Source organism: Monodelphis domestica, chromosome 1 (assembly GCF_027887165.1).
Source record: "Monodelphis domestica isolate mMonDom1 chromosome 1, mMonDom1.pri, whole genome shotgun sequence".
NCBI classification, from domain to species: domain Eukaryota; kingdom Metazoa; phylum Chordata; class Mammalia; order Didelphimorphia; family Didelphidae; genus Monodelphis; species Monodelphis domestica.
In genome coordinates, this window is record NC_077227.1 from 224734509 (window position 1) to 224760697 (window position 26189).

General features: G+C 32.6%; 1 protein-coding gene across 2 annotated transcripts in view; it reads left to right on the forward strand.

Annotated features, from left to right (window-relative positions):
- CPSF2 (cleavage and polyadenylation specific factor 2) overlaps nucleotides 1-25949 on the forward strand; it is a 34806-nt gene extending 8857 nt beyond the window's left edge. Inside the window, exons 1-15 of one of the 2 annotated variants that reach the window (XM_056810455.1) lie at nucleotides 1727-1764; nucleotides 2579-2759; nucleotides 4618-4777; nucleotides 4867-4972; nucleotides 7357-7486; nucleotides 8346-8461; nucleotides 9282-9469; nucleotides 10338-10628; nucleotides 12639-12739; nucleotides 14923-15123; nucleotides 18225-18377; nucleotides 18933-19158; nucleotides 20606-20905; nucleotides 23240-23374; nucleotides 23745-25949. In XM_056810455.1, coding sequence (XP_056666433.1) covers nucleotides 2611-2759; nucleotides 4618-4777; nucleotides 4867-4972; nucleotides 7357-7486; nucleotides 8346-8461; nucleotides 9282-9469; nucleotides 10338-10628; nucleotides 12639-12739; nucleotides 14923-15123; nucleotides 18225-18377; nucleotides 18933-19158; nucleotides 20606-20905; nucleotides 23240-23374; nucleotides 23745-23837 — 2349 coding nt within the window. In that variant the 5' untranslated portion in view covers nucleotides 1727-1764; nucleotides 2579-2610 and the 3' untranslated portion in view covers nucleotides 23838-25949. Of the gene's footprint in view, nucleotides 1-1726; nucleotides 1765-2578; nucleotides 2760-4617; nucleotides 4778-4866; nucleotides 4973-7356; nucleotides 7487-8345; nucleotides 8462-9281; nucleotides 9470-10337; nucleotides 10629-12638; nucleotides 12740-14922; nucleotides 15124-18224; nucleotides 18378-18932; nucleotides 19159-20605; nucleotides 20906-23239; nucleotides 23375-23744 lie in introns of those variants that run through there. The other variant, XM_001365275.5, reaches the window with a different exon arrangement.
- The last annotated feature ends 240 nt before the right edge of the window (nucleotides 25950-26189 follow it).

The window sequence follows — 26189 nt, forward strand, 5'->3', positions numbered from 1 at the left end:
ATCTGTTTACTGCCCTCCTGGTCTGATCTCTGCAAGTTCCCTGACCTGGGTTTCTATTGATTTGTGTATAATCAAGTTTCACTAGTCTGTTGCTGGCCTCAGTCACTGTTGCTTGCTGCTTATTTGTGCAGGTTCAGAGCAACTGAACTATTGGTTCTCCTTTGGTCTTGGTCTTGTGGCCTGGTTTTTGCATTGTAGGATTATGTACTTGACTAAAGATTAAAACTAAATCTCTATTTTGCTCCAGGCTGGTTGCACCTCTTTGCCTTGGATCTATGACCCAGAATTGAGTAATAGATGACAGAATTACCATTTCTGCTCCCAATGCTTGTTTAGGGATTTCTTTCTTCCCTGGTGTTCTCTCTTGATTCCTTTTACCTCTGTGAATGCTGGCATTCTGCCACTGTACTATATTCCTAGCCACCCCTCATCCCAGTATATGAAGACCGTTATATCTTTCTAAAGAGCTGTGGGCTGGAAAAATGACTTGTGATTTTTTTCTTGGCTTTGCTGATCAGGATTTGGTCTGACATGTTTTTTATGTTTTTGTGGAGGAAGTCTGTTGGGAGAGCAAGGCAAAAATGCTTCCTCTCATTCTGCCATCTTGATTCCACATTCCTTTACCTCTGTCCTCTCAGTGTTGTGTAAAACTGAATATTACTGCTCCCACTTAAAAAAACAACTGCCTTTTCTCCCAGATTTGTTGATAACACCAAGTGGTTGAAAACCTCAGCAGGCTTAAAATTTCAGTCATTTTTTACTTGCTTCTCTTTTTCATCCCCTATATATCTAAACCTCTGTCAAGTCTTACCAGTTCTACCACCATGGCTCTCCTCTTCTTTCAACTCAATCTACAATCATTCCAAATCATGCCCTTCCAGTTCATGCACCCCCTGAAATCTATCTGTAGACATTCATGTAAAGACTTCCTTATCCAGACCATTCTTTTGTTCTTGGGTGTTTTAGCTCTTTTTTTTTATTATAAACTCTTTAAAGGGAACAGACTTCTCTCCCCGTCCCCACCCTTGTATCCTCTATACTTAATATAGTTCTTTTCATGTAGAAGCTTAATAAGCATTTGTCAGCAAACCTTCAAGGGAGACAATGGGGTTCTGTAGAAGAGATTAGATTTGAATTCAGAGGACCTTGATTCAGATTCTAGCCCTACCATCTGTTACTTCTGTGATAATGGGTAAGTCACTGAATCTTTAGGACTCCATTTCTTTATTTGTAAAATGAAAGAGCTGGACTAGATACCTCTAAAGTCCTTTCTAGCTCTAATTTTAAATCCTAACTCTCATCTAGATTATTATAATAGTCTCTTTAATTCTAGTCTTTTCCTTCCCTCACTAGTCCATCTTTCACATACCTGCTAAATTGATATTCCTAAAGCACAATGATTACTATGGATGATAAGTCATACTAGTTGCTCCTTCTTTCTTCTGGGATAAAATACAAAAATACAAAAAATATGACTTTTAAAGCCTGTTGCAATTTGGCCCCAATCTATATTTCTAGGCTTATTGCCCATTACTTTCATTTATGTACTCTTATGCTCTATCTAAAAGAGATCTTGCATGCTGTTCCTTGTGCCTGAGGTTTATGCCTCCTGTCTCTACCTTTGCACAGGCTAGTCCCATGCCTAGAAAGTTCTTCTTTCTCACCTTTGTCTTTTGGAATCAAACTTCTTTCAAAGTCCTTCTTATGTATCTTTTCTACAGGAAATCTTCAGATTCTCTCTAGATCCTCTTCTCCTAATACAATGTAAGTTTCTTGAGGGCACAGGCTGGTTTGTTTTTGTCTTTGTAAACCCAGTAACCAAATACAATAATGACACATAATAATTAAATTATTATTGCATTAAATTCTGTGAATCTGTTCCAAGGGAATTTATATGTGTTATGACTACAAAGCAATGAACCTGATTAAATAATTTAAATAAATGTATCATAAATTATCAGAATGTCTTTTGTCTTAATATTGTCACTTTGGAGACTAAACACTCATTTTAGTAACTCTTCTCAACAACTTTGAAATGACTTGAGCCAGATTGTAAGAAAACCAATCCTGCTACTCAATAGGGAGTGGGGTGCTGGGAAAATAGGTGTTTCTGAAAAGAATTCTAAAAGAAAAACTTAAAAAATATTTTGAATAATTGGCCATAGAACTTATTGTTAAATTATAATTCATCATTTTATAGTTGTATCTTTTGTGAGGAAAATGATAGGCAACTATTCTTTTTGTCTAAATGAGAGAAAAGTGCCTTTAAAAGGTAAGATTTTGGTCGAGTGGAAAAAAAGTTTTACCAAATAGTGGAAAGGCCAAATATTTGGCCAAATAAAAGACCCAAAATCTACTTTTCCTGGAAACTTTTGAGAAAGACAACCATCTATTTCAACTTGGGGGAAAATGATATGTCTTCAGAAAGGATTACATGATAGTGATAATGATGGTTGGCGTTTATGCTTTTGCAAAGCAATTTTTGTATATTTTTTCATTTGGTTCATGCATTTGCCAGTTTGGTAAAGACTTCAATTTTCCAGATAAATTTGTAATGGCATTTATCTTTCTTTTGAAGGAACCATTCTGTGGTGACCTTGGGATGCAAAAATGACATCTATCATCAAACTAACTACCCTCTCAGGGGTGCAGGAAGAATCTGCACTTTGCTATCTACTTCAGGTTGATGAGTTTCGATTTTTATTGGACTGTGGCTGGGATGAGCATTTTTCAATGGATATTATAGATTCCCTTAGGAAGTAAGTAATTGCCTATGTATATGTCAATCCTTTTTTTTTTATATACTTTAGTGCCTTTTCAATGCAATAAAAATGTTTAATATTCTTTTTGATTGTGCTCATAGTAAAAGATAAATTAGATCTTTGTAAACATTTTATTTGATATAGTAGTTACAAAGTTAAGTAGCTTCATTTTATATCATATAGTTGCCTTTAGAAGATGCCTATTGAAATGTAACAAACTTGTAATTTTCTAGAGTTTTTCTATATCCTATTTTTAGGAGAGAAACAAATCATAAGAAAGAAGTTCATGTTAAGAGATTTAGAGAGGAATCAGATTCTGTAAGAGGGTGTTCTCTGGGATCAAGACATATCTAGCACAACATCCTATACTTTATTTTTTTGGTTAGTCATTTTCCATCATATCTGATTCTTTGTGACCTCATTTGGAATTTTCTTGGAAAAGTGTTTTGCCATTTCCTTTGTCTGCAACAACTGCAATATTGTATGATAAAACCTGATGTTTAGAATGATGATTTTAAGATACCATAGGATCCTAATCTATCAAAGAAAGACAAAATTCTTCTCATGACTCATCAGTGGAGTAATACATGTAAAAGAAGATGTTTGATAACAGAAGTAGAAAAAAACAAATGTGTTTTCTGGTTGACTCACATAAGAATTTAAAATTTGGGTTTTTATGCTAATATGAAAATTAGCTAATATGCTAATAAAAATATTAAAGTAATATTGTGGTTGGTGATTTAAAAATTAACTCTTAAGTCATGAGTCTATTAGTCGCTCTTAACAATTTAGTTAATAGAAGCACAGTAAAAGAGAGGAAATATAGGAAGGAAGTGGAAAGTATAACTTATCTAGTTGCCCTATAATTTCTGTCTGAAGAAGTCCAAAGGAGAAGAAGTTCAAAGGAGAAGTCCCTGGGACAGGAAGTTCAGGACTTTTTATAGTTCTTTTTCCACATCACTTCCTGTCCCTTCCCTACTTTATGGGAACCAATTGCAGTCTTTCAATTTGCCTAGCACTGCCCAGGGGCCTCTGGAGTTGCGAACTCTCTTTCTTAGTGCCAAGTAGGGGTACTTAAAGTTCTTGATTTGATTAGCTAAAAATAGGCAAGGGGAAAGTTAATCCTACCTTCACACTCACAATCAGTTAAAACATCCCATTCTCTCAAGCATCGTATTTAATTTGAGGTTTTACAAGATTGGCATTGTTGGTCACCATCCAGAAAACTGAGTTAAAATCCAAAGCAAAAGAGGTAGGTAAAAGTAACATCATTCCCCAAGTACCTCCTAAAGTTCCAACTTGAACACATGAATCTTAAACTGGAATGTATAGTTCAATTACAATTAGATTCATATTCCAGATTTCTACCTCCTTAAAGCAGTATTTCTCAACATTTTATTTTAGTTTATGTTTATATTTATGAAGTATTCTGTTACCATTGGTAAAGAAGAACAGGTTATGTTATGATTGACATCCATAATCCAATTTTAGTTTTTAATTTTAACCTAATACAAAATGTTGAATTGGAATTTCTAACAAGCATTAGAATTGGCTAATTTGTATTTGTAATCTTATCTCTTGGAAAAAGATAATTATCACTCAGATTTCTTTTTTTGAAGTTTACAGAGAGCTTTCTTCACAACAATCCTATAAGATAGTTAGGGAAGGTATTATCTCCATTTTACTGATTAGAAAAAAGAAGTTAAGTGATTTTTGCATATGATTCTACTCAGCTGGTTAATGTCAGAACCTGGATTTGAGACCAAGTTTCTTTACTATTAGTTTTTTATTTCCATTGAACTATAGTACCTCTAATGGATGTCAGAAATTAATCATTTCAATTATGTCCTTCTAGACATGTTCACCAGGTAGATGCAGTACTACTCTCTCACCCTGATCCTCTTCATCTTGGTGCCCTCCCATATGCTGTTGGAAAATTGGGTTTGAATTGTGCTATCTATGCAACTATTCCTGTTTATAAAATGGGACAGATGTTCATGTATGATCTTTATCAGGTAAATTTTATTCTATATTTCCAACTTTTTGGCCCTGACAATCATTTTTTTAAATTAACCTTTTGTTTCCCTGTGTGTTGTTCTTTTAGTCTCGTCATAATACAGAGGATTTTACACTCTTTACACTGGATGATGTGGATGCAGCTTTTGATAAAATACAGCAACTCAAGTTCTCACAAATTGTGAATCTGAAAGGTAACAATTGATGGAATTGAGGGGGGGGGAAAGACTCAGCTTTTGCAATAAAGTGAAAACACTTAAAATTCATATTGCTTCTGGGACCTAGATAAAACTTCTCCCAAACAAAATAAGAATCATATCAGACCTTGTGATACAGACTTCTAAAAGTTTTGAGTTTGATTAATGAAGCTGGGTAGTTATAAATTGTCCTTATTGAGTATCCAACAATTGAGACACTAGAGGGGGGGTGGAAGTTGGGAGAGGAGATGCTAGGTTTATTTTTTAATGTTTTTTGTTTTTAGATCAAAATCATTTCCTATTGTCCCTCCAGAGTTAACACAGATTTCCTTGTTAGAAAGGAAAACACCTAAGCCAAAACATCTGATGCAGAGACTGTATCTGACAATATATATGCAGTAGTATATGTATACTGATAGCCCTTTATGTACCTGCTGTGAAGGAGGACATACGTTTCACCCTCTGCTTAGGAATTTTGTTGGTTTTTTGGATGCTGAGCCCAACTTTCTTTTGGTGATGTTTTCAGTGATGTTTACATTGCCACTGTCATGGTGTAGTTGTCTTCTTGCTTCTCTTTATTTTGCCATATTTGATTATATAAATTTTCTCTTGTTTCTCTGAATTCCTGTATTCATTCTCTCTTACTGCATTATAATTTTCCATTATATTCATCTACTGTGTTTTTTGTTGCTGTTTTTTATACATGCTCCAGTTCGTGGGCATATGACATTCCCTCCTCCCCCAGTTCTTTACTACTGTAAAGTTTTGCTATGACTTTTGGTATATTTTGAACCTCTGTTTCTGCCATTGACTTCCTTCAAGTATATGCCCAGTAGTAGAATTGCCGATATGGACAGTTAATTTCCTTTTTTTTTTTTAATAATTGCAATCTGAAATCCAAAATACTGGTCCAGAATCCAGAACCTGGTGGTTCTTCTTAAGTGTATCCTCTTCTCTCATAGCCTCCCAAACATTAATTGTCCCTACATCTTTTCTTTTTTTATTAATTTAATGGATAAAAAATGAAATGTTAGAGTTGTTTTGAGTTGCATTTCTCTTTACTGGTAGGCTGAAAGAGCCTAGTAGTGCTATAGCCATTGATTTAGCTTATCTGCAAGCTGATTATCAAGAAGCAATTCATAATTAGTATTTTTTTAAACTGTTCATATGTATTGGGAAATGGCTCTTAGTGTTATATATTTGTGTCCATTACATACATGTGTGTGTTTGTATAGAGGCTATGTGATTTTTTTTTGTGATGTTTAGTACAACTATTTCACATTCTACTATTTTTTAATTTTGTCTTCATCAATTTTATTTGTTAAAAAATCTTTTTGATTTGTTGTAGCAAAAAATTGTCTATGGTATCTTTTATGATCTCAACCATCTCTTATTTGGTTAAGAATTCTTCCTGTAACCATAATTGTGAAAGATACATAAGGTCTCATTTACTTTTTTTATAATGTGACCTTTTATATTCAGGTTGCATGTAAATTTTGAACTTGGAGAATATGGTGTGAGATGTTGGTCTAACCCTAATCTCTGCTAAACCGCATTGCACTTTTTTCATCAGTTTATGACAAACAAGTAGTCCTTTAATAAATTTTGTTTTTTAATTTATCAAACACTCAGATGATTTTGTCTCTTTTAATAAAGTCTATTTCATTGATCTGCTTTTTAAAAATGAATTCTGAATTGTTTTTATGGTTATTGCTTTATAATAAGGTTGAGGTCCAGTAATGCTATGCTCTCTCATACTTTTTCTTTTTTTTCCCTTGTTAATTTTGCTGCTATTTTATCTAGTTTTAAAAGTTTCCCTGCTATAATTTTATATAGTGCTAAATCTGCATTTGGTGTAGGTAATATTGTAATTTCATTTGATTTTCATATTACCCAACAGTAGATCTTTATTTCTTTAAAAATATTTTGCAACTGTATCCAGATAAATCTTGTGTATATCTTACCAGATTAACTTATAGATATTCATACATTTTGTTGTTATTTTGAATAGAGTTCCTGGTTTTCATTATTATTATATAGAAATGAATATTTTTTGTTTTATGAGGCATTCTCTACTGCTCTCATTTTTTCTTTAGCAAATGATTGTGAAGTTTTAGCTAGAGAAGAACAATGGCAGCATCAGGGAACACAAAAGAAAGCTAGTCCCTACTGACAGGACATAGTTGCTAGTAGCCTATTTGTTTTCTGGGGGAAATTCCCCTTGTTTTGGTGCCCAGTTTCAAACTTGAGTAGTCCCCTATGTGGGAAATTTAGAGAGAGGTTGTATCTGTGCTAGCAGACTCCTGAATCACCTTCTAATAATTCCATATTCACAAACATGTTGTCAACAAAGTCTTAGCATTACTATTTTTTTTATATAGGCAAAGGGCATGGTTTGTCTATCACACCTCTGCCGGCTGGTCACATGATTGGAGGAACAATATGGAAAATAGTCAAAGATGGTGAAGAAGAAATTGTTTATGCTGTTGACTTCAACCACAAGAGGGAGATGTATGTAAATCTAAACAAAACATTTTTATAGGAAATGTACTTGGATATGCATGAAATATATATGAACATTTCATTTTCATGAAGGTGAACCTAGAAAGTTAAAGTGCTTAAAGTAAATTCAATTATTTTCCCCAGATCTCTGATTTTAGATTAACCCAAAAGCATCAAATATCAAGAACTTTAATTACACAAGAACTTTTCTTATTTTCAAAGTGACTCTTAGATTAGTTGATTTCACACATACACACACTTTTACTTTCCAAAAATAAACATCATTACATTTTTGGTTGAGGGAGGTTGTGAAAATCAGCAAGTCAAGTTATTTTCTATATGTTTGTCTATATCAGTGATATCAAATTAAAATAGAAATAGCTACTAAACCGTACATAAGGATTCCTAAGGACCATATATTAACTTTATAGAAAATAGCATATTGATATTGTCTGTATTCTATTATGGTTTTATTCATTTTGTTATATACTTTCCAATTCCATTTTAGTCTGGTTTGGGCTGCACTCTAAAGTTGAAGGACTGTTTTTAACACCTCTGCTCCATGTAACAGCTTTTCTAAAAGTTTGGCATATATGTTGTGTTTTTAATGCTTGCTACTTAAAGGAGTCTTGTGGTTTCTTTTTATAGGGTAAGGAGTTACCCTCCATTTTAGATATTTTGTAAATCTTGATTTTCAAAACCAGGTTTTCTTAATTAGAGCACATATAACAATGGCATCATCAAAAAAGTATTTTGGTATAAATTTTGTGGAAAAACTTTTTTTTCTTTGGGAGCATAAAAGTTATAAGTTTTATATTGTCACGAGATTTCCTACATCTTATACTGAGAATTCAACTCTTATTTGCAGTCACTTAAATGGATGTTCCCTGGAAATGTTAAGTAGACCTTCACTGCTTATCACAGATTCCTTTAATGCTACTTATGTGCAGCCCAGACGAAAACAAAGGGACGAGCAACTACTCAGTATGTATTTTGTTATATTTAAATCAGCAGTAAAAAATGTATGATAGCATAAATTATTGTTATATACTATTCCGTATACCTACCATTCTTCCTGGTAATAGTGTAGTTGACCACTTTAAAGGAAATAAGGTTTATGTGTGTTCTTCCTTTCTACTGTTCTATTTTAAATTTCTGTAACCATGAAAACATTTTCCTTAATATAAGAATTTATTGCAGTTGATTCTGATTCTATAGTCTTTAGATTATCCTTAGAAAATTGTTTATTCCAGGTTGACTTTTTACCTATCACTTTACACATTTTTAATTGATTAACTATAACATGCCTAGAAGATTTTCATATTTTCCTAGGATCATGTGCTACATACATACAATCCTAGGTATATACATCAGATGTATATCTAAATTCTTTGTTATACTAGAATTTTGTTGTATCAAATATTGTTTGATACAATTAGGTGGGCACTGCAAGTCTCCTTATATAGTATGGGGTTTGGTTACAAGAGGATTTATTGTATTGTACATTTCAAAGACCAACACATTTTTTAAAATCATTTTTTTATACTATTCCCCTCCATTAGTGTAGATAATTGAATCATTTACTCTTGCCATGCTCCATTTAAGAAAACAAATGCCAGTATTTCATGATATCTTTATCCTAGTCTCAGTTTGACCCTTAGTTGCTATGTCAAGTCAGAAACAAAATGTTTAATGTTTCATTTTTCATATTATAAACTTGAGGATAAACTAAAAACAGGATTAGCTTTTTTAAATACTGGATCAAAGTAATTGTTATCCAAATTTTATGTTCATATTTTTCTAGCCAATGTCCTGGAAACACTTCGAGGTGATGGGAATGTGTTAATAGCTGTGGACACAGCAGGCAGAGTTTTGGAACTTGCCCAACTTCTTGATCAGATTTGGAGAACTAAAGATGCAGGCCTGGGTGTATATTCATTAGCACTCTTGAATAATGTCAGTTACAATGTAGTGGAGTTTTCTAAATCCCAGGTTGGTTTTATGTGATTATATGTAATATGTAATAAATGGGGTTGAAGATTTGAGTTAGCCATTGTTGAGATAGAAAGATAGCTTGTGGGGATCTCTTGATTTCTTTTTTTTAATCAGCTTTATATTAATATATATAGAAAACGTTCTTAATCCATTCAGTTTTAAATTCTGCTGAATGTTTATTTTTGTTTATTTTTATTTGTATGTTCCCTCAACCAAATTTTCTCATAATTTGAGTGCTAAAAATGTTTGAGGTTGTTGTCTTTTGGGGAAGGGGTATTACCTGTGATAAATTTTAGTTTTAATAAGAAGTATTTTATATATTTAGGATTTATATTTTGCCTTCTTCCATATATTTATGAAATCTTATAAGTTAAACAGGGTGTAGAATTATACAATGAAGGGTAAAAACAGAATAGTTGATATCCATAAAAATTATATGGGAAACAAATTATTAAACTTCTGAAAAAGCTGATTTGCTATTGTGATAAGTGTAGTGGAAAAAGCACTATACTTGGAAGTTAAATCTGGGTTCTGGAATTGGTTCTTATGCTGACTATATGACTGGGCAACACAGATTCACTGGCCTCATTTTCTTCATGTGTAAAAGTAGGGAAGTTTGACTAAATCTAGATCTAACGACTTTTCAGCTCTTAATTACTTGAATGTGACTAAATATCTTGGTCACAGGGACAAAAAAAAATTATCATGTAGTTTTCACTTAGTGGTGTATTTTTAATGACTACATTGAGGCATGGGAGAACTTGGAGTAGAATATATAATTTGAAATTTGAAATAGTGTGTACTAAAACTAAATAGTATAGTAATGAACAATTTCTTAATGACTTACCCTTTCTCCTCCTATTAGGTAGAATGGATGAGTGATAAATTGATGAGATGTTTTGAAGACAAAAGAAACAATCCATTTCAATTTCGCCATCTTTCTTTATGTCATGGTCTTTCTGATCTGGCTCGTGTACCTAGCCCCAAAGTTGTACTTGCCAGCCAACCTGATTTGGAATGTGGGTTTTCAAGAGATCTCTTTATTCAATGGTGCCAGGATTCTAAAAATTCAATCATTCTAACTTACAGAACTACACCTGGAACATTAGCACGTTTCCTAATAGATAACCCTTCTGAGAAAATCACAGAAATTGAGGTAAGAAGCATGTTCATAAGCTTTACCTTAAGACTTTTGAAATATGTCATACAGATGGATTACAAATAAATGCTATTTTAAAAATACCTTTTGACATTTAAGTACAATTTTAACCTTTGTTGCTAAATACTTTTGGTAAATATACACATATGCTAATTTCCACGTATGAGTTGTTAAACTCAGCTGTGTTATTATGGAATAGAACTTGTAACTTCTAATTCTAGTACATTCTCATAAGCTATAAATCAGTGTTTTTAAATTTTTTGGAATGTTTTCACAAAAAAAAGTTTATAAAAATGATTGAGCTAATTCTAGAATCCAAAGTACCTTTCAAATCAACACATATTTAATTACATTTAGTATAGTTCTTATGTTTAGGATATTGTATGCATATTCTAGTTCTTTCAAAATTGTTAATGTATTTATGGCATATAGTCATGGGCTGCACAAATGGTACCTCAGCTAACCTTATTTCACATTAATATCACTAATTCATGTTTTCATTAATTCATTTTTAGCCAAACCTTACTATATAATATTACAAAATACTACTATAATATGTTGAGTTGATCATGAGATTAATATTGGATGGATGCTTTCCAAAAGAAAAGTTTTTTATTTCAATACCATTTATTTTTATATTGCCCAGATTTCTACCTGTGTCCTTCCCTCTCCTATCCTCTAGAGGTCTATCCTCTACCAAATAGCAGAGATTTTATTTTTTTTAAAAGGAAAAATCAGGAAAACTAATTACTAAACTAAAAGAGTAAAAAAATGAAATTCAATGTTCTATCTCTAGGTTGTAAGATTATTTCCATGGAGCTATATCATTGGTTTCCTATAAACATGACATTAGTCAAGGTGTATATAATAACTAGGATATTTTGTCAATTAGATTACCTTGTTCATTGATCTTGTCAAATATGAGAGTTTAAATAGGTTTACTATTTCATTACCGAGCTTTGTTGTACGCAAGGCACTAGACTGAGATAAGATATCTATAACATTTTAAAAGATATTTCATAAACTGTAAAAGAGACCCTTTGGGCAAAATACTTTACTGAAGTTCTTATTATGGTGAGATAGGCATTTGTGAAAATTTCCAGCAGTAAAATAAAGAACTATAGGGACTTGTTGTTTAAGTAAAATGTTCTGAAGGAATGTCTTTTCAGGGAGAGACAATAAGATGTAATAAAAAAATTATTGGTCTTAGAAATTGGGAGACTTGGGGTTTTGACCTGGAGTCATTTACCTAATTTATCTAACTACTAGTGGACATGATGATTTTTATGGTTCATTATCTTCAGAATCTCATCTATGAATTCTGCACATTTGTCAGTATCAAATCTGAATTGTAAAGTTATTTTAAAAATAATTAAATTTCTGTGAATAGTCATTAAAACAAAATATAAAAACATTAAAAAAAAACAAGACATCAGAAATTTTAAGTTAGTTTTAAGATTATAAAAGTTAGGCAGCCTGAAATAGTACTGGATTTAAAATCAGAAACATGAATTCAGGTATTGCCTTAGAACACTTAGTAGCTATGTAATCATGAGCAAAGTCATTTCATTTCTGATCTCATTTTGCTTATCCCTGTTAAGGGGATATCTACAGTTCCTACCACACATGATTATGAGGATCAAGTGAAGTTTGTGAAGTTAGGTAAATATGTTAAAGTATTTTGTCCATTTTAGCTGTTGTTATATTATACAACAAATAGATGTACTTATTGTAGAAGGAAATTGATATCCTTTTTGGTTTCATACAGTTTAATCCAATGTGGTGCCATGAGAATTCATTTTTACTATTAATGTAGGTGAATACCAGATACCTACGTATAATGAACCATTGGATAATTTAAGGAGAAAAAAATTTAAACTTCAAGATCACTCCTTCACTATCTTCTCCCTCAAAACTATAATTATATAATATATATTACATATACATATTTATATATAACATAAACTATATAATAGTTTAATACTTTCTTCAATTGTTCTGCTTTAGTTGAGGAAACGTGTGAAACTTGAGGGAAAAGAACTTGAAGAGTATCTAGAAAAAGAGAAACTGAAGAAAGAAGCAGCTAAGAAACTAGAACAATCAAAAGAGTAAGTAACTTAATTTTTTAACCGTTTTTTTCAATTGTTATTAATATCTTTAGTTTATAAATCACCTTCATTTTTAAACATACACCCCGCCCCCCCATATATTCTCCACTTAGAGAACAATTCCCTATAATAGTATTCTCCAAACTTTTTTGATCATATACACTCATATATGTATCTTTACTTTTAAAAAAATATTTATAATATTTCCCCATAATTACATGATTCATGTTCTTTCCCTCTCCTTTTCCTTCCCCCTTCTCGGAGCTGATGAGCAATTCCACTGAGTTTGTATCTTTACTTTTCAAAAATAAACTACACAAATGTACTACTGTATTATTAAACATGTATACTATAAAAATCCCACAAAAATAGAAGTTATAAAAGCAGAGGATACAAATGGAGTACTAGTTGATTATTCAGTTACTCTCAGGTATTACTAGCATTTGAAATTAGGGTAGTGAATGCTTAATCTTATGGTTGGGGGAAATCAATTTGGCAGCTGTGTGAAGGATAAATTGGTAAAAAGAGAGACATGAGACAGGAAGGTCAATTAGGAGGCTGTTCCATTATTGAGGTGAATTTTGATAGGCCTAACATAACGCTTAACATAGAAGATATGATGTTCATTTTCTTTATAAGCATTAAAAATAGGACATGGAAATGATTATAATAATTATTAAAGGCAGATAAACTTAGCTTAGGAAGCACCCTAAGAGAGATTATTAAACAAGAATAGGTGACTAAGCATCATAGATTTAGAATTAGGAGGGACTTGAGAGGTCATCTAATTGATGGCTCTTAGTGGAAAGAAGAGATTAGATGTGAGAGGTGTTATCTGTGAAAGCAGAAACAACCAAGATGGAGAATGAAGGGTAGTTATCATATTGACATAGTATAGATATGAGCAATAAATATTCCTTTAGTGGTTTAAGTATTCTTTTAATTTTTTTAAGGAGTTTGTTAGAAGTATAGTTCTGTGGGAATTGAATTGGGCTTTGGTAAATTGACTCTCAGATATTTTATGTGGCACTAACTTCCTTTTTTATCATTCCCTCCTGGAGTTTGGTGTTATTCTATAGAAAATGGTGTTGATTTTTGTCTTTCTTTTACAACCTGCAACTTTACTGAAGATGTTAATTTTCTTACTTTTTTTTTTTGCTGATTCTCCAGATTTTTTTTTTACATAAACTATCATGCCATAAGTGAATTGGGGTAGTTTTGTCTCTCTTTACCATTAATCACTTTTTCTTGTCTTATTATTATTGCTGATATTTCTAGATTTATATCAGCTGGGACTGAACCTATGCTATCAATGGCCTAAGTCCCAGGTGAGAAAACTCTCTCCGTGCAGGTTGGCACCATTTCTGCAGCTTAGGGTTTTAGAGAGTGGACTGAGGTCCTGAAAAGTCAAATATTTTGCTTAGGGTTACATAACATATATATATATATATATATATATATATATATATATATATATATATACACATACATATATATATCAGAGATGGGACCATTTGAAATAACAGAAGAAAAAGGGACATTCCTTCATTTATTCCTATATTAGTTGGGAAAACAGTTTTCCCTTATTCCATGTATTTCTAACTTTTATTTTAGATGGATACTTTTTATCATGTTTTAAAAGATCTCTATAACGATGCTTTGCATATAAGTGTAATATAAATGAATATTATATTTTATGAAAGGGTTTTTCAGGATCTTTTGGTATATGGTTTGGGATGTTTTTGTTTTTAATGTTTTTATTTTATAACATTGAAGCATCTTTACATTTCTGGCATACATCGAACTTGATTACTATGAATGATATTTTCAATATATGAATGTGGTATTTCTGCCAGGATGAAATAAGTCACTTTCAATATTGTTTCTTAAGAAAAAAATCTTAGCATAGATCATATTGGACAAAAATCTTAATTCAGAGAAGTATTAATTTAAGCTTTAAATTTTACTTTTGACTTTGTTATTGCTGTTGTAGAGGGAATACTTATCTTTCTCATAGTAGAAGCATTTATACAATTAAACCAGTGATGGTCTTTCTGTGATTTCATTACCTGACATCCCGTGCCATGTTTTGTTAAATATTGTATTTCAACTAAAAAAAATTAGAATTTAAAAGCAACTGAATTTTTAAAAACCTTATAGTTTTTTTTTCATTATCATCTCAGGGCAGATATAGATTCTAGTGATGAGAGTGATGTTGAAGAAGATATTGACCAACCATCAGCACACAAAACTAAGCATGATTTGATGATGAAAGGTGAAGGTAGCCGAAAAGGAAGTTTCTTCAAACAGGCTAAAAAGTCTTATCCTATGTTTCCTGCCCCAGAAGAAAGAATTAAATGGGATGAGTATGGAGAGATTATCAAGTATGTGATTTGTTTGAAGCAAACTTTTCTTTAGCAATGAAAATGTTCATTTTACTGGACTGTAAGTCTGAAAGAATTGTCTGAACTTAATTTGCCATTTTGCCATTTTCATCCCACTCTTAATTTTTGAGATCACGGAATTTAGAACTAGAAGGTCCCCAAGCTCCCTTTGTCTAACTCCTTCATTATACATATGAAAGAACTAAGTCCAAGAGAAGTTGCATGATCTGTCCAGCATTATACAGGTTTTCATTGTACCAGAATGCCTCTGAAATAGTTTTGGAAAGAGTTCAGAGAAGATAATTAAAGCTCTGAAAATAGAATATATAAAAAATAGAATATGAAGAAAAAAGGAAAGGGTGACATAGTTGGCTTCATATGTGTTCAGTTTCATCTCGAGGATGATGTTCAGTTTCTTTAAACACTAAAGATAGGATGTGGGAATGGTTATGATCATTATTAGAGGAAAATGAACTTGGCTTAAGAAACACTTCCTGTAGGGAAGATTGTTAAACACAAGAATGGGTGACTTAGGATCAGATATTTAGGACTGGGAAGGATGTTAGAGATCATCACATTCGTTCCTCTCTCTTCCCTGCCCCCCCCCAATCCATCCTTATACCCCCTTTTACAGATAAGTAAAGTAAGGAAACAAGTGCTGAAAGGTACATGTTCAGGAAGTGAAAGAGCATGCTTCAGATCCAAGGCCTGTGACTGCACAACCAGGACTCACATATTATATGATGTTAATTTTTCTTTCTTCTTATGGTTTCTATTTAAATATTCTTATTAAGTATTCTAGTTAAATAAATTTAAATTTGTATTTGATAATTAGTATTCAAAATAAATATAACAAGTTGTAAAATCCTTAAGGACAGAGACTGTCTAGTTAAGAGGAGAAGACCAACACATAGCTGGAAGCAGCTGCTCAGGCTAATCCTATTTTACAGATGAAAAAATAGGCGTAAGGATGTTAGGTGACTTGCCCATGATACTAAGTCCATAGTATTAATTTTAAATAGTTCAGAGAAGGGAGAAATTGAGATGGGCTGGTATAGCTTACCTAAAAAAGACTTCCAAGGTATTTTAGAAATAGAGTATAATGCATCATTAAATCTTTTAAGGACTCAGTGTTATAGGATTACAAAAAACTCCTTAATAGACTAGTTAGAGATGTGCAGATGGAATCCAGAGTAGGTCAATAAATTGCTTGCCAATGACAGAGTTAGAACTAGAACCCTTGGCTCCTAACTAACTCCTGGACTAGTGTGTTTTTCTGCTTCTCATTTCTTATCTTTAGAGTATACCTATGAGAAGGTGGAAATAGAAATGGGATTTGAAGGCTATGTGGAAAATAGGTGGGCAGAGTACATTCTGGATAAGTGATGAAAACACCCTCAGATAGAGTCAAAGATGTAAGACTAAACAGTTGTGTGTGAGAAAATACTGTTCTGACTGGAGATAAGTAGAATAAATGAAAATTAGATTGAACAGGTAGGATAGGGTCGAATTTTAAAGGGTTTTGAAAGTTAGGCAGAAGTATTTAGATTTATGATAATACAGAATTCTTGAGCATTAAGATAGCAGTTACATAATGAAAATGGCAGTAAGCAAGGTGAGTTGAGTAGAGAGGCTGGTCAATGAGACAAGCTAGAAATGTTACAAATAGCCTAGATTTGAGATGATTTAAGACTTGGTCTAAGGAGTAACTGTTGGAATGGAGTTGAATTGAATACATTTAGTAGGAAGAAACTATAGAATTTGGTGGCAGGTTTGATATAATGGATGAGGAAAAGGTAAGTGTCAAGGTGGTTCTAAAATTTTATCTAAGATTCAGGAATTCTGCCCCAAATAAGATTGGAATATATAAGAGGAGATGTAATAGGAGAGAGCTGTTGACTGCTTCTTAGGCTGGTGAGTCATCAGTAGAGAAGTAGGAAAGGAAGTCAGAAAAAGTAGATAAATTTTCCAAGACTATGAGTATTATAAAAAACTGAGGATAGGAGAAACATAGTTTTAGGACTAAAAGAGCAGGAAGGGAAAAAAGAAGGGTCATGTTATAGGGAGAAACAAGAAAGTATAAAAAACTAGGGGAGGAACTTCAGAGTTTGTCATTCTATAGAGAAATAGAGGAGGAGGACTATGAAAGTCACTATTTGACAAGATTTAGGTCTTATAAATTAATTATAGAAGGCACTTTAATAGAAGTGAGATAGAAAATGTTTTCAAGGTCTAGTAGCAAAAGTAAGGAGATGGGCTAGATGGTAGCTAGAAGAAAGATTTTATAGCAAAGAAATAAAACAAAAGGTTTTTAATGTGCCTTTTCTTATGTTTTCATTTTGCTTTGTGGGAACAAAGTTCCTGGAAAAGGTGAGGAGAGATAGCAGTCTAGAACATTAGCAGAGGGGATTAGCTTTAAATAAGAAAAAAGAAAGCTTCCTGAACTGGAAGGAAAAGATGAGACAGCTACAGAGACAGTAGCAGATGACTTAAAGGAAAATGAAAGTTGGAAAGCTCATGCCATTTGGACTCAGACTTCTCCATAAAGAATAAAATAAAATAATGTGCTCAGAGTTAGGGAGATGAAGAGATCATAAAGTAGGGTCTTAAAATAACTTTACAGTTCTCTAGTCCCTTATTTTGCAAGTGAGAGGGCAAATGATTTGCCCACGGTCATACAGATAGTTATTGGTAGAATTGCCATTTGAACCCAGGCACCCAATTTAAACCAGGATCTTCTACATGATTTGAACCTATTTTCTGGCTCTAAATCCAGTTTCCTTTGTACTACCTTCTTCTACCTGTGATTATTGAACTTGTAATGAAGGCAAAGGTGAAGTTGGACATGTGATTTTTAGATAGGTTTAAGGAAAGTTTGCATGAGTGCCTTGTGATTTGTCATTATGATTAACTTAGAACTCAAAAATCTTAGTAGTAAAAGATGCCGCTTTTTTAGTCCCCTTTTTGCGTTGTTTTTGAACTACATTCATCTTTATAGATTAAGAGACTTGAACAGATGGTACTAATGGTGCCACTTACATAGTAATGTAATATTATCTTGCATATTGCTGAAATATTAATAGTGAGGCTTTACTATTTAGACCAGAAGATTTCTTAGTGCCTGAGCTTCAAGCCACTGAAGAAGAAAAAAGCAAATTAGAGTCTGGCTTGACAAATGGAGATGAACCTATGGATCAAGATTTATCAGATGTTCCTACCAAGTGCATTTCTGCAACAGAATCAATTGAAATCAAGTAAGTGCCTCATTTATGTTTCAGGAAGTTGGAATTGGGGAAATGATACATATGAAAGAGAGAGCAAAAAAGTTTAAGAAGTTAAGTATAAGGGCAACTAGATGGTTCAGTGGATAGAGGGCTAGGCCTGGAGATGGAAATCCTAGTTTCAAATTTGGATTCAGATAGATTGGATTCAGATTCAGATGTGACCCTGAACAAGTCACTTAACCCCAGTGTCTAGCCCTTATTGCTCTTCATCCTTGGAACTGATACACAGTATTGATTCTAAGACAGAATATAAGGGTTTTAATTTTTTTTTAAGTTAAGTATAAAATACTGCTAATGTTAAAGAATTATATTCTAACTTATTATAAACAGTTCATTTTACCTAAATAAGTTGTCTTGCATTTTCTCTTTTCTAGAGTTACGCTAGGTGCTTTTATTATCTAAACTGGAACAAATGCTTTGTTCTATTTGTAAATAGACATTTTTGAGAAATACCATGAATGTTGCCTAGGGCAAGTAAAAATTAACGAGAAAAATAAGCATTTATAACTATGTACTTTGTTACAGAGCCAGGGTTACTTATATAGACTATGAAGGGCGTTCAGATGGTGACTCCATTAAAAAAATAATTAATCAGATGAAACCACGGCAGTTGATCATAGTCCACGGACCACCAGAAGCGAGTCAAGACCTAGCAGAATGTTGCCGAGCTTTTGGTGGAAAAGATATTAAAGTGTATATGCCCAAACTACATGAAACAGTAGATGCCACCAGTGAAACTCATATCTATCAGGTAATAATATACTAGAGTTTGAACTATATAGAAGTTATGCTTTTTTGATGGGAAGAATAAGGGCTTCTATATTTGATCTGAATAAAACTATAGATCCTATCATGGGAGAGTTTGACAGTAACCTATGTATAATAAGTCAGCTTCTTTTTAATTATTGAGTTCTTTTGTTTTTATATCAGTTTTATTTCTGGATATATTTCTCTTTCTCCTCCCTTGACCAGGGAGCCATTCTTTATAACAAAGAACAAAAAAAGACGGGGATTGGGGAGGAGAGGAGGTTCAGGAAAACTAGCCAACACGTCACCTGAATGTCATTGTATTATCCAGTGTTCCGCACTGACAGTTCTCTTCAAGCCAAATTTTTTAAAAGCTTAGCCTTTGAATTTTTGTGTTTGTATAAATAGCATATGTGCAATGTTTTGTTTTTCCAAGTGTAGATTTGGGAGCATATTTGAAATAATTTTGTAGCACAGTATATAATGATATATTTAAAATATCTTCTCTTAATTCTTTTACCTACCTACTTTTAATGAAATCCTTGAACTTTTTTCTTACTTTCATATTTTAGGATACAAAATGTCTATTCTTTTCTTGTCTCTCCAGTCTCCCAAATCAGAAGAAAATACTAGTGTTTAGCTTGCATTGTTGGTCAAAATGAGCAAGGACACAAAAGAACATACTAAAAGAAAAGAAAATTTTAATACTCAGTTGATTTAATTGCATACTTCATTAAATAACATACAAGCCACATACTTTTACAAAAGAATCTAAAAAAATTTCACATGTTTCACTGTCATCTACTGGGACCCTGACTTTGTGTGACCCAAGGAAGCAAAGTGGCACAAGTAATTTGTCCTTTAAAGTTATACCTATCCAGGCATATAGCCTAACTACTAGCTGAAATTACTAGGGGCTGTGGGGTTTTATACCGAGGTCCAGGGGAAGCAAAACCCTACCACCCTGATACCAACCAGGAGTAGCTTAGCTAAACTCAGGGGTTCTTAGAATTTCCTTTTTGTCAGAGATTGCATTCATGGATATCATTAATCACTCTATCTTATTCTACCTCCATTTCCCTTCTCTATGTAAAAAGAAATTATGTATGTGCACTAAACCATTGCTGTCATATCATACCAATACTTAATGTGTAGCTAGATTAGTAGATGTACTTCTTAAATGTAGCAAAATTAATAGTTTACCATAGCCACTGATTGCTACTTGAAGAGCTCTATTTAGTTTTATCTTGGGCTCTAGGAGTATGTTCATATATTTCTTCATTATAAAATTATAAAATAAGTTTTTTAATATATTTTTCCTAAACATAATGTTTATAAACACTGAATGTCTTACAAAATACTAGGTTTGATTTGCTAATATTAACATGTTGTTTGTTATTTTTTTTTCTCTTTTCTAACATATTTTCAAAATTCCTGCATATGATACTTAGGTGAGATTAAAAGATTCACTTGTCAGCTCTCTTCAGTTCTGTAAAGCAAAAGATGCTGAACTAGCTTGGATAGATGGCGTCCTAGACATGCGAGTATCCAAAGTAGACACAGGTGTTATTTTAGAGGAAGGAGAACTGAAGGATGATGGAGAAGACTCAGAGATGCAAGTGGATACTCCTTCAGATGCTAGTGTCATTGCACAACAAAAAGCAATGAAGAGTCTGTTTGGAGATGATGACAAAGAAACAGGGGAAGAGAGTGAAATTATTCCCACTTTGGAACCTTTGCCACCTCATGAGGTAAAAAAAAAAAGTTTGTACTCTTTTGTTAGCATGTTTTAGTATGAAAAACTTATAGTTTTTCAATTTGATTTCCATTGATGATTCTTTTTTTTTTAAACCCATACCTTCCGTCTTGGAGTCAATACTGTGTATTGGCTCCAAAGCAGAAGAGTGGCAAGGGCTAGGCAATGGGGGTCAAGTGACTTGCCCAGGGTCACACAGCTGGGAAGTGTCTGAGGCTAGATTTGAACCTAGGACCTCCCATCTCTAGGCCTAACTTTTAATCCACTGATCTACCCAGCTGCACCCTCTATTGATGATTCTAATGATAATATTTTAAAATTTTTGTCACAAGTATATAAGTAAATTTGTACAGAGGTTTAAAAAAATGCTTAAAGTATCTTTTGGAAAGTTTTGTTGCACCATTTAAAAAAATCTGATCATTTAAAACATACTGGTAAAGTTCTATCCTTCATTTACGTTCTCCTCTGATACGTCACCATGGCATAGACACCCAAGGTTCCAGAAAGTCTTTAAATACACAGTGGATAGTCATATGAAGATCAGCCTAATAAATAAGTTGAGAGAATCTCATCACTAGCAGTTTAGATGTCAGGTGATAGATGTTTTTAGTGAGGCAACTCATTACATTATTAAGATATGGAGGGAGAATCCATGCTGATGAAATCGTTGCTTTTGAAGCTAAATTATCACTATTTAAAGAAACTGTAAATGATTTTTTGTAATTTGACTAATCATCTAATTTGTTTTTAATTTGGAGTTTTGCTGTACTGGTTTGCTTAGGGTTTGTTTTAAATAGAGGATCACCAGTATATGTAAATTACTAGGCAAGTTTTGGGTCATTTGCACACTTGAATTTATCATCTGAACTTGTTAATTTCCTATGGTGTGTTACCCTTGAATTTTACATGACTTGAAATGCATCACTAAGAAAGATTAGCACATATGTATTTGTTCCCATTGAGTAAAGAGGCATCTCCATAATAATACCAAAAGAACATTGAACTTAAGATTCCAGAGACCTGATTCTGGTCCTTTTTCTCACATGTATTGGTTGAGAGTTATTGACCTCTTGAGTTTCCTCAGATTGTTACCTCAATTATAAAATGGGAATAACATCTATAATACTTACCTCGCAGAGTTGTTATAGGGATAAAATGAGAATGTATTTAAAATGCTCTGCATACCTCAAAGCTCCAGATAAATATCAGTCATTTAATTAGCCAGTAAAACTTTATTAAGTATTTCCTGTGTCCTAATGCATTCAAAGAAATATAAAATTTAGATAGGACATTATCCTTATCTTTGTGAGACAGTTTAGAATGGAAATGAGACACACATAATATATGATATTATAAATGCTTTAGATCATTATGAAACAAGGATATGGGAAGTCTACAAGAGAAGGTAATTATTGACTAGAGCAGAGATTCTTAATCTGTATCTGTGAACATTAAAAAAAATATTTTGATGACTGTATTTAATAAACTTTGTTTCCTTGGTAATCCAGTATATTTTATTCATTTAAAAATGTCATTCTTTGAAAGGATCCATGACACATAGAAAGGATAACCCCTATATATTAGAGGGCTTCCCAGGCATTTGATGTTGAGTATTAAAGAATGGATTGACTATACTGTTTTTATTGTCCACTTACTGTCTTGTTCTTTATAATGTTTTGTGAGCATCCTGGATGACTTGCCATTGGGTAATTTTAGTTCAATAATGGCATCATGATTAGACTATATAGCCTTTGTTCCTATATGTACCTCTTCCTTTGGAATTGGGAAGAATTGGAAAATCTTTATCCTTCTCTCTTTATCCACTTTTAGGGTAATTTCCCTCCCACCTTCCACCCCACAGCAGCATAGAGGAGTATGGTTCTCATAACCAGGGCATACATAGGGCACAATCTTTTGAAAAGTGCCAAAGTGCTGTTAGCTTCATTATAGACATGAGGTGCAGGAGTTTGGATCTTTTGAATTAATGGAAAGGCTGGGAACTTGAGGGGTTTTGTGTTCTAACTCTAGCTCTAATGCTGATACTCTGATTGACCTTAGTTAAGTGAGTAAAGTTGATGCGCATAATGTAACCCTGTCAGGTGTATTGGTTAATGAAACATGACTAATAAAATTTATTGTAAAACTATTAAAAATGTGAAGTTCTTTATAATGTTAAAAAAAACACAGCAAAATTCAGAACACCAGTAGGGAACATGAATTTCTTTCTTGAAATCGTCTCTCAAATTACCCGAGGGAATAAGAGAAAATATCTGGAATCTTATACCAAATATTTTTTTTAATTTACTTTTTTTTCTGTCTCTTTTTAAAGGTTCCTGGACACCAGTCAGTGTTTATGAATGAACCAAGACTGTCTGATTTTAAACAAGTTCTTTTACGAGAGGGAATCCAAGCTGAGTTTGTAGGAGGCGTCCTTGTTTGCAACAATCTAGTAGCTGTCCGTAGAGTGAGTGTTTCTTTAAGATTTAAACATTTAGGAGGGGATAAATTGAGCAGAGGTTTTAGATCACTGAATCATCATATCATATATGCTGTTACCTAGTCTTTGCCAATTGGAACTTTGAAACTATCCTCCATGCTTGTTGAGTTAGTTATTGTTTATAGAGATGATCTGGCAACATTTCAATTCAGCAAATGTTAAATCAGCAAATGTTAAATAAGTGTCTACTTTGTGCTTGATCCCATCCTAGATTTCAGAAGCATTATCATTAAATATGAGATCCAACAGTGCCCTTGATGTAAATTACATTGAGGGTTTTCCTCTTTTTTAAATGTCTTACAAAACTAACAAACTCCTTTTTCTTTCTTTTTCTTAGACTGAAACTGGACGCATTGGACTAGAAGGCTGCCTGTGCCAGGACTTTTATAGGATAAGAGACCTTTTATATGAACAGTATGCTATTGTATAGAGGACCTGTTGTCCAGATGAATGTTTCCCCTTTCTAAGGTTAAAAAAGGAGGGGTTCTTACTTTTTTTGTTGTTTTCCTTTGTTCTATAATTAATACAGAGAGAACCAGTTGGGAAGATAACATTTTAAGCCCAAGAAATTATACTAAAAAGTGAATAATGTAGAACATTTTGCTTAGTAAGTCTTGGACATTCCACCTTTTTAATTTTCAAATTGATAAATATCATAATTTTGGCAATACAGGCCCAGTAATTGATGTTGTTGGTTTTCTTTATAGACAGACCTCCTTTTATAAGCTGGTGTTATTTGATTATAACAATAAAAATAGGCAAACAAGTTCTTGGTTTTCAGAGGGCATAAGTAAAAACCATTTTTTTACAGAGTTTAGACAAAATCAATTTTTATTATTTTTAGGAATGGAAAAAATTGAGGGATTTTGAAATTAGGAAAGAACTGCTACTCAAACGGTAAAAATGGACTTTTATAGGTTATCTGTTTAAATAATCACAACAAACTTGTTATTATACACATACCATTCCTCTGAACTCATTTTCACATCACACTTTCTCAGTTCCTATGTTTCAAAGTGATAATTATTTTTACTGAGGCAAAAATCAGTTGTTCTTTCTGGTTTTAGTCTTTTTTTTTAAAGCCTAAAATATAATTTTGCCATTTGGATACAAATAGTTCAAATGAGCTATTTGGTATGTTGGAAATTCTGATTTTAATGTTATATGAAAGAAACAAACATTGAACATTTTTTTAACAGTAATACTACAGTTTTAAAAGTATGTATTTTTATCTCTTAGACTTGCATGCTTCTCTGACCCTCAAGCATGTAGACTTCACACGTGTCAGCACCAAATTGCTACCTAGGAAACTAAGTAAACTACCCACAAAACCTTAACTTTTTTGTGTTTTATAACTCTCTTGTGTTAGCCACAAGATAACCAAAAGGAAATGCACTGTACTTAATTTACATTGAATTAAAATCATCTCATTAAAGAAAAACTATATAATACAATGAGTTTTTGTAGGAAATGACATAACTGTGACAGACTGGCATTTACTTCATCAGTTCAAGATTCAAATTTTGTTCCTTAAATTTGGCACTTTAGATTGGTGGGTTTCTCTTAAAATAAAATTTATCAGTTTTCATTTTCAATTATTTATAGAGCCACTGAAGATTTTTACTGCTAATATAAAGGCAACTATAGTATTTATGAATCAAACAAACTATATTACTAATATTAGTGAACACACAATTGAACACTTTTAGTACTTTAAACAAAAATCTTCCATAAGATTTTACAACAAAACAGAATAATATCAGAACATTTTGTTGTGATTAAAGCAGCTGATAGTTTCATCTTTCATGGTAGTACTGAAAACTTTGTTTCTTGCCTACTTTTTTTACTGACACATTCCATGAGTACAGTTTTCATTTAAAATGCTGCTAGAAGCTGTTGTGCAAACAAATATCATTGCAAGATTAATATTTTTTACCTGTTTTTGCCTGGCAGGATTAATAAAATTTCTAAAGAAGATTTCATTTGCATTTCCATAGAACTTTATTCTCAATTATTTAATTAAATGGTAGTTGTAAAACACATATACACACATACATAAACCTATAGATTTATATATTTGGTCTAGGCCTATGATTTCATTTGATATAGAAAACTCCCTATGTGAAAACTTCATCCACCAAACTATCTCTAATCACGAATAATCTTCACTGATGACTGAGACATTCAGAGAGTACTTGCCCACGGTCTCACAGTTAGTATGTATCAGAGGCAGAATTTAAACTCATATTTTCCTGATTCTGTAGCCAACTCGCTACCCACTGTGTTATATTATCTCTAAAACCAAAAGTATAAGTATTTTTGGGGTAGCTTAAATTGTTCATAGTAAACTCAGAGGAACTGTCAAAATTATTGTGTTATATACCCATTTCCTTCATTGTACCTTTGCAAGAAGTAGGCTGACTGGGTTTTATTTTGTTGCACAGAGGTGGCTATTGTATTTATTGTAATGAGTTTTCACTTTTACTGGATTGATCACATTATAAAGAAAATTTCTGTATAATAAAGTTATTTCCATATCCTAGAAGATGGCCTATAATAAATAACCAGGTTTCTTTTGAACCCAACTCTCTAAGATTTAGGGATAGAAAGATTATGTTAGGGATCATCTTATTCAGCACCTTCATTTTACAAATATAATAATCCAACCATTTCATTTTAGAAATGAGGAACCAGAGACTCAGAAAAGGCAAGTAATTTATTCAATATGACATAGGTAATGGGTAACAGTCAGGCTTTGAATCCAGATTCTTTGATTACAAAG